Source organism: Macaca fascicularis, chromosome 5 (assembly GCF_037993035.2).
Source record: "Macaca fascicularis isolate 582-1 chromosome 5, T2T-MFA8v1.1".
NCBI lineage: Eukaryota > Metazoa > Chordata > Mammalia > Primates > Cercopithecidae > Macaca > Macaca fascicularis.
In genome coordinates this window covers 159,117,945-159,135,354 of record NC_088379.1, presented here as the reverse complement: position 1 = coordinate 159,135,354, position 17,410 = coordinate 159,117,945, and the positions used below count along the sequence as shown (strand labels likewise).

At 36.5% G+C, this 17,410-nt stretch overlaps 1 protein-coding gene across 1 annotated transcript in view; it reads left to right on the top strand.

The window, feature by feature from the left end:
* DCHS2 (dachsous cadherin-related 2) overlaps positions 1-16,801 on the top strand; it is a 290,618-nt gene extending 273,817 nt beyond the window's left edge. The window contains exon 20 of the mRNA XM_065545626.2: positions 15,936-16,801. Within this exon, the coding sequence (XP_065401698.1) occupies positions 15,936-16,027 (92 nt within the window). The 3' untranslated portion in view covers positions 16,028-16,801. The remainder of the gene's footprint in view (positions 1-15,935) is intronic.
* The last annotated feature ends 609 nt before the right edge of the window (positions 16,802-17,410 follow it).

Sequence of the window (17,410 nt, the reverse complement as noted above, 5' to 3'; positions counted from 1 at the left end):
TCCAGCAATCCCATGGCTAGGCATATATTCCAAACAAAGGAAATCACTACATCAAAGAGATATCTTCACTCCCATGTTTATTGCACAACTTCTCACAATAGCCAAGATATGGGATCAACCCAAGTGTCCATCAGTGGATGAATGGATAAAGAAAATGTAGTACAGATAGATGCACAATAGAATATTACTCAGCCATAAAAACAGAATGAAATTCTGTCATTTGCAGCAACATGGATGGAACTGGAGGACATTATGCCAAGTGACAGAAGCCTGACACAGAAAGACAAATATTGAGGTTCTCACTAATATGTGGGAGCTAAAAAATACTAAACTCATGGAGATAGAGAGTAGAATGATGGTTACCAGAGGGCAGGAAGGGTAATGGGGAAGGGGGGACAAAGGGGGTATGGTGAATAGATACAAAAATACAGTTAGATAGAAGGAATAAGATTATTTCAAAATAACTGAAAGCATAAAATTGGAATGTTCCTAACACAAAGAAATGATAAATGCTTGAGGTGATGAATATCCCAGTTTCCCCGATTTGATCATTACACATTGTATGCTTGTATCAAAATATCACATATACCCCATAAATATATACAACTATACAACTAATGTGTATCTGTAATAATTAAAAATAAAAAAGTGTAAACAAAAAAAATGAAAATGAGAGAAAAAAATTCAAAAGACTAAACTAAAAAAAACAAAAGTAAATAAACACCAATGAAAATACAGTAAGAGAAATAAAAAATGGAAAGGAAACAAATATTGAAAATCAAATGGAATTGAAAATACAGTAAATTCATGCCATATGATAAATATGATAAATTATACCATATGTCATAGACATATGTGTTTACATATATATAAACACACACATATGACATAATATATATATATATATGTCATAGAGAAGGCTATGAGTATGTAAGACCTCAAGGAACATTTTTCAAGAATCAAGTAGAAAGTGAGTTTCAGACAACTGGGAAATACTGGGGCACGTTAACCATAAGGCCATTAAAGATATTTAACTGTAGAGGTGATGACGGATATAAAGGTGATAGAATAGTATATACTTAATATATTCCCTGATAATCTGAATAAATTTTAACTACAAAAATGAGAGAAGAAAGGTAGAGTATATGGAAATAGAATGCTTTCTAATTGCCTTATAGGTATTAACTGGGAGTAAAAGCTATTGCCATAAATTAGAAAAATGAAGAAATTAGAAGAAAAGAAATATTAAAGGTTAAAAAAATAACAAACAAAAAAACTCACAGAGTTTATGAATAAATAAATCTTATTCCCTAAAAATCAATAAAATTAAATTAAATGTGTGAAAGTAAAAAATAATAGCATACAAAATAAGAAAGAGCAAAGAGGGGATAATGAGAGCCACCAAAGAGAGGAATTAACATCAAAAGAGACTTTTCTGCACAACTGTATAGAAATTTATTGAAATATTTAAAAATACATTTTATAGGAAAATTTAATTTACCAAAATTGATCTCAGTAAACATACAGTCTAAATGGACCAAACTTAAAAGGAAAAAATAAAGATATCAAGAAGCACCCCCACAGAGTTTCGGAGTGACATCTTAAAAATCTTTTAAATCCTAGATCATCCAAATGCTATATAAACTATTCCAAAGCAAGAAAAAATAAGAAAAATATTTAAAATCTTTTAATGAATTGAATGTAGAATTCATATCAAAATCTTAAAAATTATACAAAAGAGAAGACTATAGACTATTCCCACTTATAAATAGGTATGCAAAATTCTAAAATAAAATATTAGCAAAAAGAATTAATAGCATATTTTAAAATAAGACCCCACAACATGTAGGATTTATTTCACAAACACGAAATGATTCAATATTAAGAAAACAATAAATGTAATTCACATTAATAGAGCTGTGGAGAAGAAAACAATATGAACATTTTCTTAAATGGCAAAAAAGGCACTTAACAAAACCCAATACCCAGTGATGTAAAACGCACTCAATAGTCATCAATGATAAATCCTTAAAATCGTTATTTTAAATATCATTTAAATTTTAAAATCATTATCATCCTTAAAATGATATTTAATCCAAAAGCCAGATCTTCCCTAATGGAGATACTCTAGATTCTTTCTGGTAAAGGAAGAACAAGACAATATGCCTAGTCTCTCTGCCAAAATTTAATATTGTATTGTAGAAATTAGTCCATACAACTAGACAAGACAGCAATTAGAAACATCAGCATTTGAAAGAATAGGTGAAACTATCTCTATTGGTAGACTATGTTATTTTTCTGGCAAGTGCAAAATAATTGATGGAAAACCACCATAAACAAAAAAAAATTAGTAAAGTTGCAAGACATAAATATGCAACAAATTACATCACTACTCTTCACATATATGAATAATCAGAGGATCAATGAAAGAGATTCCATTTACAATTTTAAAAATCTAAGCAAAAACTTAGCCCAAAAAATGTCTAACTTCTTTGTGAGGAAAATTGTATCTCCTGAAGTGCATAGAGTAAACCTGAGTAGATGTTTAACTGAATATATAAACCAAATGTGGTATATTGATAAAATTTAATATTATTCAGCAAAAATAAATGAAGTACTGACACATGCTGTAACACAGATGAACTTGAGAAAAATTATGCAAAGTGAAAAAATTCAGTCACAAAAGATCACATATTTTATGATTGTTTAGGTATAATTTCCAGGAAAAGCAAATATATAGAGAAACAGAAAGTAGATTAGTAGGGCTTAGAGGTTGGAGAATTGGAAGAAGATGGGGAATGACTGCTAATGGGTATGGGGTTTCTTTTTTGGTAATAAAAATTTTATAAAATTAATTGTAGTGGTGGTTATATGACTCTGAATATACTAAAATCTATTGATTGTATACTTTAAATAGGTGAATTATTATATGATGTATGAATTATATTATAAATAAATATAAGAAAAAAGCTGTGTGTGTGTACACACGTGTACACAAACATGCACTCATGCACTAGCCCTATCAAATAACACATGTATTATTAAACCCCCGATAATTAAAACAGGGTGGCACTGGTGCATGACTAGATAGACTAATGGAACAGAATAGAAAATACAAAAATGGATCAAAGTGCATGGAAGGATGATGAATTAGGTTGTTGTATACCAACCCCACCGCTGAGAATAAGTAGAAAAAGCTGGATAATTAAAAAGGAGGAGGGACAGAGGAGGAGTGGAAGCTAGAGGTATAAGAGTAGAAGGAAAAGGAGAAGAAAAAAAAGAAACAATTTTGTGTATGTGTGTTTGTATGTGAAGCATCAGAGAACCACCAAGGCAGTTAAGACTTGAGACGCCATGCTCCTGGAAAGATGAGAAACACAGAAAGGTAAATCTAGTAGTACACTGTGTCTCTAACCTCCTTGAGGCTGAGCAGCAATGTCAACTGCAAGGTGAAGTAGCTAAACAGAACTACTGGCAATTTTATGGGCACAAAAATTAGAGTTAAAGATTGTAAACCCAAATGTATCTGAGACAGGTATCAATCAATTTAGAAATTTATTTTACCAAGGTTAAGGACATGCTCATGACAGCCTTGAAAGGTCCTTATGACATGTTCCCAAGGTGCTTGTGGTACAGCTTGAGTTTTTATACATTTTAGGGGACATAATACATCAATCAATGCACATAAGATGCACATTGATTCAATGTGGAAAGGCAGGACAACTGAAAGTGGGGGTTCCCAGGTCATAGGAACAGTTAAAGATTTTCTGATTGGCAATTGCTTGAAAGAGTGAGGTTATTATCTAAACACCTGGAATCAGTAGAGAGGAATGTCTGTGTTACAACAAGGGGTTGTGGAGACCAAAGTCTTATCATGCAGATGAAGACTCCACATAGCCAATTTCAGATAGAATAGACTGTAAATGTTTCTTGCCAGACTTAAGGTCTGTGTTGATGTGAATGTTGGTTGACTTTTCCTGAATTCCAAAAGACAGGAGGTAAAATTAGGCATGTCCAACTCCCACTTCCTATCATGGTCTGAACTAGTTATTCAGGTTAACTTTGGAATGCTGCTGGCTGAGAGAAGGAATTCATTCAGATAATTAGGGTCTTAGAATTTTAATTTTGATGTGCTTACCAAGGAGGCAGGCCTTTGATAAATATGCCATCCTATAAGTTGGAACTCCTAGAAAGCTACACCTCATATTATATATGAATTATATGTTAATAAATGAGTTAAGATACCGTAACTGAAAATTAAGAACTCAATGTTTGCATTAGATTAGACACAGATAAAGAGAGGATTAGTAAATTAGAAGATATACCTAATGAAAATATACAGACTGAAACATGGAGAGATGTTTGGAAAATACTGTAAAGGAAATAAGGGATGATTGCAACAAAATTAAAAGATCTAACATAGCCCTTAATTTATTACACACAGATTCTATGTGTAATTGGAATCTCAAAAAGAGAATGGAGATAATGGGCCAGCAGAAATATTTGATAAGATAGCAGCTGAGAATCTTTCAAAACTGACATTTAATCACAATTTTGTAAGTGCTACACACCACAGACATGATAAATAAAAAGAAAACTGTAACCAAGCACATCACAGCAAAATTGCTATAAAACAAAATAAAAATATCTTAAAAGCATTCAGAGAGAAATGACACATTATCTTCAAAGAACTGGGTGCATATGGAAATATAACACATGATAAAGGCCACACATTTAAGAAAAGAGGAATTTTTAAATCAGTGTGGTTGATGTAACTGGAGAGTTTTATGAAGAAAGATTCAACTGATTCATACCACACACCAGGATAGACTATACAAATAAATATAAGTAAATACTAGAAGAACACCCAAGTGTATACTTTATTAAACTGGGAATAGGAAAATATTTTTTTTTCTTTCTTTTTTTTTTTTTTTTTGAGACAGAGTTTCACTATTGTTGCCCAGGCTGGAGTGCAATGGCTGGGATTACAGGCATGCACCACCATGCCCAGCTAATTTTGTATTTTTAGTAGATATGGGGTTTCTCCATGTTGGTCAGGCTGATCTCAAACTCCTGACCTCAGGTGCTCCAACCGCCTCGGCTTCACAAAGTCCTGGGATTACAGGCGTGAGCCACTGTGCCCAGCCAATATTTTCTAATAAACTCAAAATCCAGAAGCAGCAACAGAAATTGGTGAAAAATTTGACTAAAAAACTCTAAATCAATTACAATGTTCAGAAGGATGTGTTCTCTGGCCTCATGTCAATCTTGTGATGTGAAAGTTTGGGTCATGTGATTGGCAAGCACTTGGTGGAGAAAGGCCAGTTCCTCAAAGGAACATACTTCTGTCACTCTACCACCATCAATTCGATACTATTTTTATGTGGCATGTTCACTTATAACACAGATTTGTAAGTATACCTGGCTAAACCATGAATTCACCAGTTCTAAGTGCTATTTCATAGAGCAGAGCAGAAGGGTAAAGCCTCATAATGTTAGTAATTAAATCTGCAGGTCATCTCTAAACTTGGCTTTTAATTTTTAATTTTCTCATTTCCTTATCTATCATTTTTAGTCTGTCATTCATTTTTCTCTTCAGCTAATATAACGGAAATAACTTGCCTATTATTAGAATATTAAAGTAATCTTCAGCAATGAGACACAAGCAAATAAACTTTGATTACTTTATGAAATTCAACTTTTTCTGATTTAATTTATTTAAAAGTATAGCTTCTATTTTTATCTAAAAATTATGGAAAACCCCTATCCTACATGTTAATTACAGGAAGCATATGTGGTTAATTTTATGAAATGGACAAATTGAAAGTAATGAAAATAAAAGGCTTCAGATTATTGTTAGATTATGTGTCACATAAAAGATAATATGTTAACCTTTGTGAACTTAAATAAATAATAGCTAAATTTTATTGAGTGTTTGTTATGTGCCAAATACAGTGCTAAATGTTTTAAGTGTAGTATATTTTGCTTAATCTTCAAAACAACCCTTCAGGGTAGACACTAATAGGGTCCCATTTTATTAATAAGGAAACCATGGCTAGTAATTGGTGGAACCTGTACTCCAACTCAGTGGTGTGACTAGAAGCTCTTCTCTTAACCCCTTCACTACATTGTCTTAAAATGTGCCTTTTACATACTTGAAAGCACCTTAGGAAGGTCTAATTTTTAAAACAATAAACTTATAGTGGCCCTAAGTTATTCCATTTTGTGCTGACATAAAGAATACTTGAGAAGGGGCAATTTATAAAGAAAATAGGATTATTTGACTCACGGTTCTGCAGGCTGTACAAAAAGTGTGGTGCCAGCATCTGCTTCTGGTGAAGGCTTTAAGAAGTATCTAATCATGGTGGAAGGGGAAGGGGAGTGGCATGTCACATGGTGAAAGAAGGATCAGGAGAGATGGGGAGGAGGTGCCATGCTTTTTTAAACAACCAGCTCTGTGTGTACTAATATAGCAAGAACTCACTCATTACTGCAGGGAGGGCACCAACCCATTCATGAAGGATCCACCCCCATGACCCAAACAGCTCCCACTGGGCCCCACCTCCAACATTGGGGATCACCTTTCGACATGAGCTTTGGAGAGGACAAATACCATTGTATGTCAGACCCTGTTTTAAAAATTCTTTAATATGCACAGATCATGTTCAACAAATGGTAAATAAGCCATATGGCCACTGGGCAGACATTTTCCTTTTGTTGGAATCTATAGTCATAGTGAATTCATCATTGAGGGATTATTCTGCAGACACATAAATATAATTGTTCTGGTTCCCACCTTTTCTTACATACAAAGAAAGTCATGTTTAAAATAGAACTGGTGACTTTTCTGGCCAAAATGGCTCCAAAAGTTCACTTATTGCTTCAGTTTTCACTGCAGAAAAATAGCAACAAGAGATAAAATGCTTAAAGCACAAGTAAAAGTAAAAATGGCATAGGCAAATTAAAACACAAGAAAATCATCTCCATGGCAATATCAAGTAAAGTTGGAGATACCTTAGAAAGTGGGATAATTTCATTTATTGGTATGTACTCTAGAGAAAAATCTCCCAAGACATTGAACAAGAAATGAGCAGTGTGCAGGGCTGAAGTTTGGGCCTGGTCTACTCCAGGAAGTAGGCATTGCGAGACATGGACATTTTGCATTTATGAAGGAAAGTGCTTAAAATGTTATTTGCAAGATGGGGAACATAGCTAAGCTAAGTGCTTAAAACCAGAAGCAGGTAAGGGTTGCTGAGCTCCCTCCTCCAAAAAAGGATAGAACAAGATAAGTTGCTGACCACCTGGGAACTTGAGAACCTGGATAGACATTTGATCTCATGAATAAGAACGAAGTCAATCTGCCCATGACTTAAGGATCACTTCTATTACTATTTAAAAGTATACCAAGAGCTGTATAAATAGTAGGATAAAAAGGAAGGAAGGAAGGAAGGAAGGAAGGAAGGAAGGAAGGAAGGAAGGAAGGAAGGAAGGAAGGAAGGAAGGCAGGCAGGCAGAAAGGAAAGGAGGAAGGAAGGGAGGGTGGGAGAGAGGGGGGGAAGGAGGGAAATTTGGGAAAAAAATTGTCAACAGTCCGTATTTATAGACAATATCACTATCTAGACATCTATTCTATATGTAAACCATTAGAACTAACAGAGAACTCATAATATTTGTGAATACAAGATCAGTATCAAATATTTTAACACCTTTATATACAATCAAATGGAAAATATAATAGAAGAAAAGCTCATAATCTCATTCACAATAACAAGGACTATAAGGTGTCTAAGAATAAATCTAACAACATTTTGAAGACTTCATGGAAAAATTTTTTAAATTATTATTTTAGGAAATAAAATACCTAATTAAACGATGATATATAGTGGAAAAGAATACTCAATAATTTAAATGTGATAATTCTCTATGAATTCATTTATAAACTCAGTGCAATTTAATTAAAGGGCTAGTCTGGATTTTTGTGGAATTTGACAATACTATTTAAAAGTTAATACAGAAGAATAAAGGTACAAGAACAATAAAGACAACTTTGAAGAAAAAAGAAAGGATAGGAGGATCCTGTGAGATAGAAAGAAATGAGTACATTATAGTAGCCTAGAAATACATACATGTGTATTTCTAGGAAAATTGATATGGGGATAGCTCAGTAAATAAAGAGAGAGTGTATAATTTAATAAATGGTGCTGAATTATTAAGTTAAATTTATAAAAAAGAAAATGAAATTGGATCTCTTCATCACATATTCAAAGTTAAAATATAGGAGAATATCTTTATAGTCTTTGAGTAGGAAAGACTTTGTTAAACAAAATACAAAATACAAAAACACAAGAAAAGACTGATAAATTACTTTAAAATTAAGAAGTAGTGTTGAAACAATCATACTATACAAACAAAGTTATAAAATAATCCATAAGCTAGAAGAATTCATTTACAATATACATCATGAAAAAAATGCTTAATATCCATAAGATTTATTAGGTTGGTGCAAAAGTAATCACAGTTTTTGCCATTGAAAGTTAGTGGCAAAAACAGCGATTACTTCTGCACCAACCTAATAACAAATTAGTAAGAAAGTGCTAGCTTAATAGATAAATGAACAAAGAAAAATTACAGAAAAGGAAATTTGTATAGTCAATAAACATATACATGTTCGATGTGATACAAGTACACAGTGGTGCTCACCATTGGGAAGACAGGAGCGTGGGGTCTTCAAATGTGGTTGTAGTATTTTATTACTTTCAAAAATCTGAAGCAAATCTGGCAACATAGTAAGCTTTCATAGAGCCGAGTAGTTGGTAGTATTTTTAAATTTAAAAATATAATGATTACAAGTATCAATATCAAATAAAAAGTTTTTACTTTAAAAACTTGGCTGCTTGTAAATTCATATTCATACTGCTTACTCAGGAAAACTGACTTTTCTGCTAAAAGAGTGTGTTTTCTATGCAAACTGTGGCAATGAATCTTTAAGCATTTAAGTACTGTGGAAAATTTTTTAGGCATATGCTTTAATCAGCATCCTCTGCCAACGAGTTTTCTTTTCTTTCACATTACAAAGAATGACAGTAGTGAATGCAATCATGTAACTCTACAACATTACTAGGGGTGAACCGCAGAACCTGAGAACTGTTGGGGTTTTTTAAATACACATTTTAACTTTGAGCAAAAGAGCCCCTTGTTTCTGTGATGAATGAGATGTGGCATTTTCTGATCGGCAAGTGACCCATAGAAAGCACACAGAGAATGATCATGTCACCGTTCAACTTCATAATTAAGTGTAGTTTTGTTTGTGGCCTTAATTGGATTTGTTGGAAGCTGAGTCCTTGATTTCTTAATTATGCCTACATTTTTACTTGCCTAGGGAAAAATGAATAAGAGGAGGAGGTATGTCTCCAAAGAAGTGTAAGTTTGGGAGATTTGTTTGGTATAGGTAAGTAGGGTGTTTATCCTATTATCTAGCTGCCGTAGTTATCCCAGGGAAAAGCTGAGTCTTTGTATCATCTGGGCATTTAATGATGACCAAGAATTTGTCCTTCTAGCTAAATGCTGCCAATGTGATATTTCTCCCTTAACTGCCTTGCCTCTGTTAATAAATGGGTCAATTTAAGTGTCTAGGTCCTTGAAATATCTTTACATATACAGATACTGCATCCTAGCACAATTATGACTGACATCCTCCTGCCGGAATAAAATAAATAATTTGGCACTTTGGGAGGCCGAGGCGGGTGGATCACGAGGTCAGGAAATCGAGACTATCCTGGCTGACACAGTGAAACCCCATCTCTACTAAAAATACTAAAAATTAGCCAGGCGTGGTAGCGGGCGCCTGTAGTCCCAGCCACTCAGGAGGCTGAGGCAGGAGAATGTCGTGAACCTGGGAGGCGGAGCTTGCAATGAGCAGAGATCGCGCCACCGCACTCCATCCTGGGCGACAGGGCGAGACTTTGTCTCAAAAACAAAAAAGAAAGAAAGAAAAAGAAAAATGTACATGACATTGCTTTGTATGCTGAAAACTGTTTTACAATGGTAACCTAACAATCCTGGAAGTAGAGAAAAGACAAACAGATTTAGGGTCATATTTTTGTAACTCCACATCCCTTTCCTTTAAAGGAAAAGCGATGTTTAGTAGCTACTGTCTCTTTCGAGCATAAAGCTTTCTTCAAGGAGAGGTAGGCGGAAGGAAAGGGTATGGTATTCACTGTGGCCAAGCAAGCCCCAGTTTTCTCAGGAGAGTGAAACCATTGCAAGCCCACAAGAAGTGTCTGGCAACAAGTGGGTTCCCAGTGTACCCATGGTCATTCCAAAAGCACAATCACACACTGATCACTATGTGGGACTGGGAAGAGGAAGAGCCCATCCCCAGCATCCTTTCCACAGATTGGAATGCTTGTCTGTGTGCAGAGACACTTGGTTCCACGTGCAACAATTGCCTGCCAGCACCAATGGGTTTGTAGAGCCAAAGATTTCCACTTCGATCACTAAAATATCTCTGGACATATTACCCCTAAGCTATTCACAATACCGATATTATTGGTGGACCTACAAGTTGACCATGATTCATAGTGCAGGCGTGGCTTTGATAAAAGGCACAGAGAAACTGATTCTTGGCATTTCTGCTTCAATCTGAGGTGGTGATACTCATTTTTATGACCTCACACACTAAACAAGGCCACAAAAATTCATTTTATGTCGGCTTTTCTCTCAGCAACCCCAAATGATGTCACTCCCAGGATAGACTGAGGTAGTGCCCTATAGGTGAAATATGTTTTAGTTCTCAATTATTATTATTATTATTTTGAGACAGAGTTTCGCTCTTGTTGCCCAGGCTGGAGTGCAATGGCGCGATCTTGGCTCACCACAATCTCCACCTACAGTTCAAGTGACTGTCCTGCCTCAGCCTCCTGAGTAGCTAGGATTACAGGCATGCACCACCACATCCAGCTAATTTTGTATTTCTAGTAGAGACAGGGTTTCTCCATGTTGGTCAGGCTGGTCTCGATCTCCCGACCTCAGGTGATCTGCCTGCTTCAGCCTCCCAAAGGGCTGGGATTACAGGCGTGAACCACTGTGCCCAGCCTAGCTCTCAATTATTATTTTTATTTTTGCTTTTAAAAATTGTTTCTGTAAACCTAGAATGCACCCAAAGATATACAAAAACTTGAGCCAAAAGTCTTAATACAGACTTTGTGTCAGCTTTCACAAGCAGCTCTACTGATTCATTTTCTCTTCGACCTCCACTTCACATCACCTCTGCATCAGTCCTAACTCCCTGCCTCCTGAGAATCCCTTTTCTGAGAATACAGCAGATGGTTTTTACATGAAAAGACAGGAAAACAAATGCTAAACAGCAGAATGTTCTATCTTCTCAGGAAAATAAAGAGGGTACCTAGAGGAAAATTGAATAATACTGGTCTAGGATTGTTACCTATGGCAGAGGAGGAAAAGAGGAGTCGCAGAGGAAAAGATCGCTCATTTCTGTGCACTGGAAAGTGTGTTGTTTGCCATTTGACGAGTCTATTTAATACTGCAGGTTTACTTACTGACCCCCTTGAAAGTGCCAATTCTCTAAAATGATGTCATTTTCCTTAATTGAGACTTGAATGAATGCATCAGGATTCAGAGGAGGTTGACCCTTCTAGAGTGCTAGAGCCTAACAGAGCTTAACCTTGAAGTCAAGTCTGGGACCATAGGAAACCTCCGTAATGAAGGCAAGTTATTGTTGATGCAGTCAGTCTCAGCTTCTTCACAGGATAACACCTTTGGACAGCAACAGTACAGAAAATTGTCTCTTGTGCTCAGTACTATAGTCTACCTTCCTGTATAATTTAAGTACTAATTTCCATTTCTTCAAGGCTACTGTGGCCAAAGTAGAGCTATTAAATGTGTTGTATCTCCTCCTCCCCATCCCACTGCCTCCACCTTGGCCAATCTTCTTCCCTAGAGCAGCTCTCCTGTTACATCCAATCTGCCTGTGGCCCCTCCCTCTTTTTTCCTCTTCCTGAGGCCATTCTTCCAGGCAACATCTTTTGTGATTTCCCCAATTAAATTTGCTAAACTTGTGGGATGTGTACCAATGACATGTGCCATAGTGGGAAGACAGGCTCTTGGTGGACAAACAGACCTGGAGTCAAAATTACCTCTTGTACAAAACATAATACTTCACCCCCAACATTTTTCCCTCACCAGAGTGAATCATGACCACAGGTCCTGGTATCTTTGGTCCCCAAACCAGAAATCTAAAAGCCAGTCTGACCTGCATAATCCTAAACAAGTCAGCCCTTTTGTACTGTGATGGTTAATTTTGGGGGTCAACTTGACTAGATTAAGGGATACCCAGCTAGCTGGTATCAATTACTCTCAATGTACCAGTAGGCACTGAGCCTGTCTCTAGTCTGCTGAAAGGAAAACCCAGGTGGATTTGCTTTTGATGAGAATGATTGGGCTGTTCCAGGTGTATCTATGAGGGTGTTTCCAGAGGACAATGGTGTATGAACCAGTGGACTCAATGGGAAGATCAGCCCTCAGTGTCGACAGGTGCCATCCATTTGGACGGAGGCCTGAATGGAACAAAAAGATGAAGAAAGGGCAAATTTAATCTCTCTTCCAGTGCCAAGACACTCTTGTTTTCCTGCCCTTGAGTATCAAAACATCAGGTTCTCTGGCCTTTGGACTCCAGGACTCACGTGACACCCACCTCCCCACCCCCATGCTGTTAGACCTTTAGCTTCTGACTGAGGGTTACCCCATTGGTTTCCTTGGTCCTGAGGCCTTTAGACATGGGCCGAGCCATGCTATCCACTTTCCTGGTTCTCCAGCTTGCAGACAGCCTGTCTAGAGACTTCCCAGCTTCCATAATCAAGGGAGCTAATTCCTCTAACAAATCCCTTTTTATGTATTACTATCTATATTCTATAGCTTCTGTCTCTCTGGAGAAAGCTGACTAAAACAAGTCCCTTTCACATGACTGGAAAAGATCCTAAAATCCCATTTCTTTTTCAGAAATCTTCAAAACATGTTCCCATGGCAAAATATTCTGCTCATTTTGACATTCTAAATGGTATATACATCCACGTTACTACACATCAAAAGTGAGTGATTCTAGTTTTGGAGGGTCCTTTAACACACTCCCTGTAGCTCCATGGAAAAGATCCTCCCTTCTCTACATAAATAATTTACTGATTGATCAGATCACCAGCCAATCCTTCTCCTCTCACTTGTAACTTTCTCACTTTATGTTGACTTGGTTCGAGGTCAAATATGAAACTTTAATTAGTTCCAACGTCACAAGTTTAAAGATACATTTATGAGTTTGTTTTTTATGCCACCCCTCCCCCGCCAAATAGATGAAGTTCTATCTCCTGGTTGCATTCTGCAGCTAGTAATTGATTTGTTTAGCTACATATAAAGAAGGTGAGAATTCTATAACACATTGCTGTTCAATAGAACTCTCTATTATGATAGAAGCTTTTTATATCTATGGTAGCCACTATCCACCTGTGACTAGTAAGACTAAAAACATAGCTAGTATGACTGAGAACTACTTTTTAAATTGTACTTGCTATGGTTTGAATGTTTGTCCCTTCAAAACTCATGCTGAAAATTAATCTCCAATGTGGCAGAATTGACAGGCAGGGCCTTTAAGAGGTCAGTGGGTCATGGGGGCTCTGCCCTCATTAATAGACTAATTCACTCATGAATTAATGGATTAATATGTTAATGGATTACTGGGTGCATGGGAGTGGAATTTGTGGCTTTATAACAGAGGAAGACAGACCCAAGCTAGCAAGCTTAGCCCCTCATCATGTGATAACCTGAACTGCCTTGGGACTCTGCAGAGAGTCCTCACTAGCAAGAAGGTCCTCATCAGATGTAGCCCCTTGACCTTGGACTTACCAGCCTATATAACTGTAAGGAATAAATTATTTTTCTCTATAAATTATCCAGTTTCAGTTATTCTGTTAGAAGCAACAGAAAACAGAGTATGACAGTACTTAATTGTAATTAATTTCATTTTAAATAGCCACAGGAAACTAGTGCCTACTGTACTGTGCAGTGCAACTCTAGATTAACAACGGTGACAAGGTTCTATTTCCACTGGAAGTAAAAACTGATTTTAAAAGGCCAAAATAATAATAATAGCCATCATTGCTATCACTGCTCATGTAGAGGGGACAATTAGAGATAATGAGTTAATTTAAGGATCCATATTTTCTTTATTTAGTAGAATCCTAGTGAATAATCTAAAATCATGCCCTATTAGCGACAATGATAACAATGTATGGAAATTTTTACTCATAGAAGGCAGTGTAACATAAAAGGACATAATCTCTGGATCTAGACTTCCTTATGAGCTATGTTCTTAGCCAAGTTCTTAACCTGCTGTGCCTTATTTCCCTCAACAGTAGGAATGGGAAAATAATAATGTTGCTAATCCATATAAAATACCTAGGAGACAGCCTTGCACATGATAAGTACTCCATAAATGTTAGCTGTCATCCTCCTTAAAGAATAAAGACAGCCCCAAATCTATATTAACACTGGCACCATACATGACTGATTTCCTTCTCTCAAAGGATTCAAGTCACGTTAGAAACATGTGATGTCTGTGGTCTAAGGAAGTTTGACATTTAATAAATGTCAAGTGGCCTTCTATCAAAAGAATTCCCATGGTAATTGTCAATTAGTTATTCAAGGGCCTGTCAATAGAATTTTCCTACATCTGGTTGAACATGAGCACTCCATTAGCAAAAGCATTTACAGAGGAAGCATGACGCATTGAACCCCTTCTTTCATCTAGGAAGAACATTTCCCTAGATTTAATCAGTCGTAGCCAGAAACTACAGACATTCAAGTAGAGATGGAAGGAAAATTTTAACGGGGTTACAAATTCCTCAAAAAATATTATCAGAAATATTGTTTGTAATAAATCAAAAGCTAACTTTGCCACAATGTAAACTTCATTAATATATTACAATACTGCCCAAATGGCTTTATTCTATGAAAAGTAATACAATTTAAAAAGAAACACATTTTTAAATAATTTTGTTCACATTTTTCTCAGTTTTTGATCTTCCAGCCTTTTCCAACTCAAAAATATTACTCTCGAAACCTTTATTTTCCTTAGAAAACAAGCAAAAATAATGCTATGGGAGTTAATAAATAAGGTTGTCATTAGAAACACCTAGAAATTCTAGAGAAAAAACATGACTTGTGATGTCATATTTGTTAGGGAATTTTAAACTATGTTTTTTTCCTTACATTTTTCTCACTGGACAAAATGACTTCTGTATGGTGGACATTGAGAAGAGAGGAGTAACTACATATCTCTCCTCCTGGTTCTTATCCCCACTTCATTTCCTCCAGCCAGGGAGCTCCCCAGAAGGAGCCTTGATTGGGATGACAGGAAACAGATCCTATTCCTTTCCTCTAACTTCCTGGCCTTCAGCAACCCACTCAACCTCAAAATCTGGTTCCTCAATTGAAAATTAGTAATTGGCAATGTGGTAATTTCCAAGATCCCTTCTGATTCTAATAGTCTGTAAACTTAAAATTTATAGAAAATATCTTAATTAGCTTCTATTTATCAGCTAAACTAGGAATTATTTCTATTTTCCCTTCAACTGAGTTTTGTTCTTGTAACTGCATCTGCATGAGATGTAGCCCAGCCTACCCAACTATGAAGCCACTCTTCTGGGTCTTCTCTTTCAAATACTCCCTAGTCTTAGAATAATGGAGTATAATACCCTACAAGAGCAGCAGTGTTTTAGGAGCAGATGATTCAGTATTGAGGATAAATGACATCTCTTAGACTATACTACATGGAAGGATGAATATGGGTAAGCAATATTTTAATATCAGCAATTGATTATTTTTACAACTGATTATTGTAAAAAATGTCTACTGTTTAATTTTTTCAGTACCATATACCTGGCATAAGGTAGAAGCATTCAGAACTAAGAAGCTGCCTTGTATTTACGAACCTCTAAAAGTGGGCCGAAGTGTGCTTTGAAAACTTGCAAGCTCCGTGGAACAACCTCAGAGAAGCTGAGTGATCTCTTCCAGTCCCAGGCACAGTCAAAGACAGAACCTCCTGCAATTATTTCTCTGACTCCTAGCTCCTTCATTAGCCTACCCTAGGAAGCTGGGAATGCCTATTCTCTATGATTTGCACTCATTTTCTGTAACTACCCTCCGGTCTGGCTTGTTACATCTTAGTCACACCTCATCTTGTACCTTGGTTCCAATGACTGTATCAAGATCTTGTCATCAGGTATTCTCCTGAATTCTTAGCTGACTGTTAGGACTGTCCCTGTCCACCACACCTTCACAGCTAGCTGAGAAGTGGAGTCACTTCTCAGCAGTTTGGATACCTGTGCTCTTGTCTTGCCTTTCAAACTCTTCAACTATTGTTATCCTCCCTCTCAGTCCCTGGTCCAAAGCTGTCCTTCATACCTGTGCTTGTGTTAAAAGAGCATAAATAACAATGAGTTTAGCCCTGCCAATTCAGAGTGACATCTCTTAGATGCATGGCACTGTGCTGGGACTTGAGGTACGATAACAAATAAAGCATTGTTCCTGTCTGGAGTTACTAACAGTCTAGAGCCAGGGTTCCCTGTCTGTGTCTTTGGGGTCATCAGACGTTCCTGAAAAGTCACATGTGCTCTGGGCATTTTCAACCATAGTGTTGGTTCTTGGATTTGGGGCTTTGTGTTTCTTAATCTGTTTGTGTGTGTAGCCTCTTTCTTGGGGACACAGCACACACTGTTTAATAAATATGATTCAATAATAATAATTGAGTTTGGAGTTCTTTCTGACTTTTTCAGAGAACACTCCACTCTTAAATGAAGGCATTCTCATTTTCATTTCTTTTTAAATCTTTCACACTTTAAATACTCATAACAGTAGACTTGTGTTACATGATTAAAATGTTGTAAGTCATTTGATATATTGTCCCCAGATGGGAGATGTAAAATAGGATATTTGCCCACAAATCCTCTTCCAAAACTTAGCAAAGAAGTGGGTAGGAAGGAACAGTACAGTTTGCCGGTTCTCTGGATGTGTTTATTTAGTTCATCTGCTTGCAAAGCATTTCTGTATCTCATTTGTTTTTATTCCAGGAAAAGATTGAGAAACGAGTTATAAAATTCCTGCTTTATACATGAAGAAACTAAGGATAGGTGAGATCAGAGAGTCTCCCAGAAATAACATATTCATCAGTGGCAGTGTTGATTCCAGGGATTGAAAATCTAGCATGGGTGGGCTGTGTGTGTACGGGCGTCTTTCCAGTTCTGCCTCCGGACACTGCCCATTCTTTGTCTATCCCATGGGCTGGGTGGTCTCTATGGTCCTTCAGGCCCGTCATCCAGATATCCAGATAGCCAGCCTCCTGTTC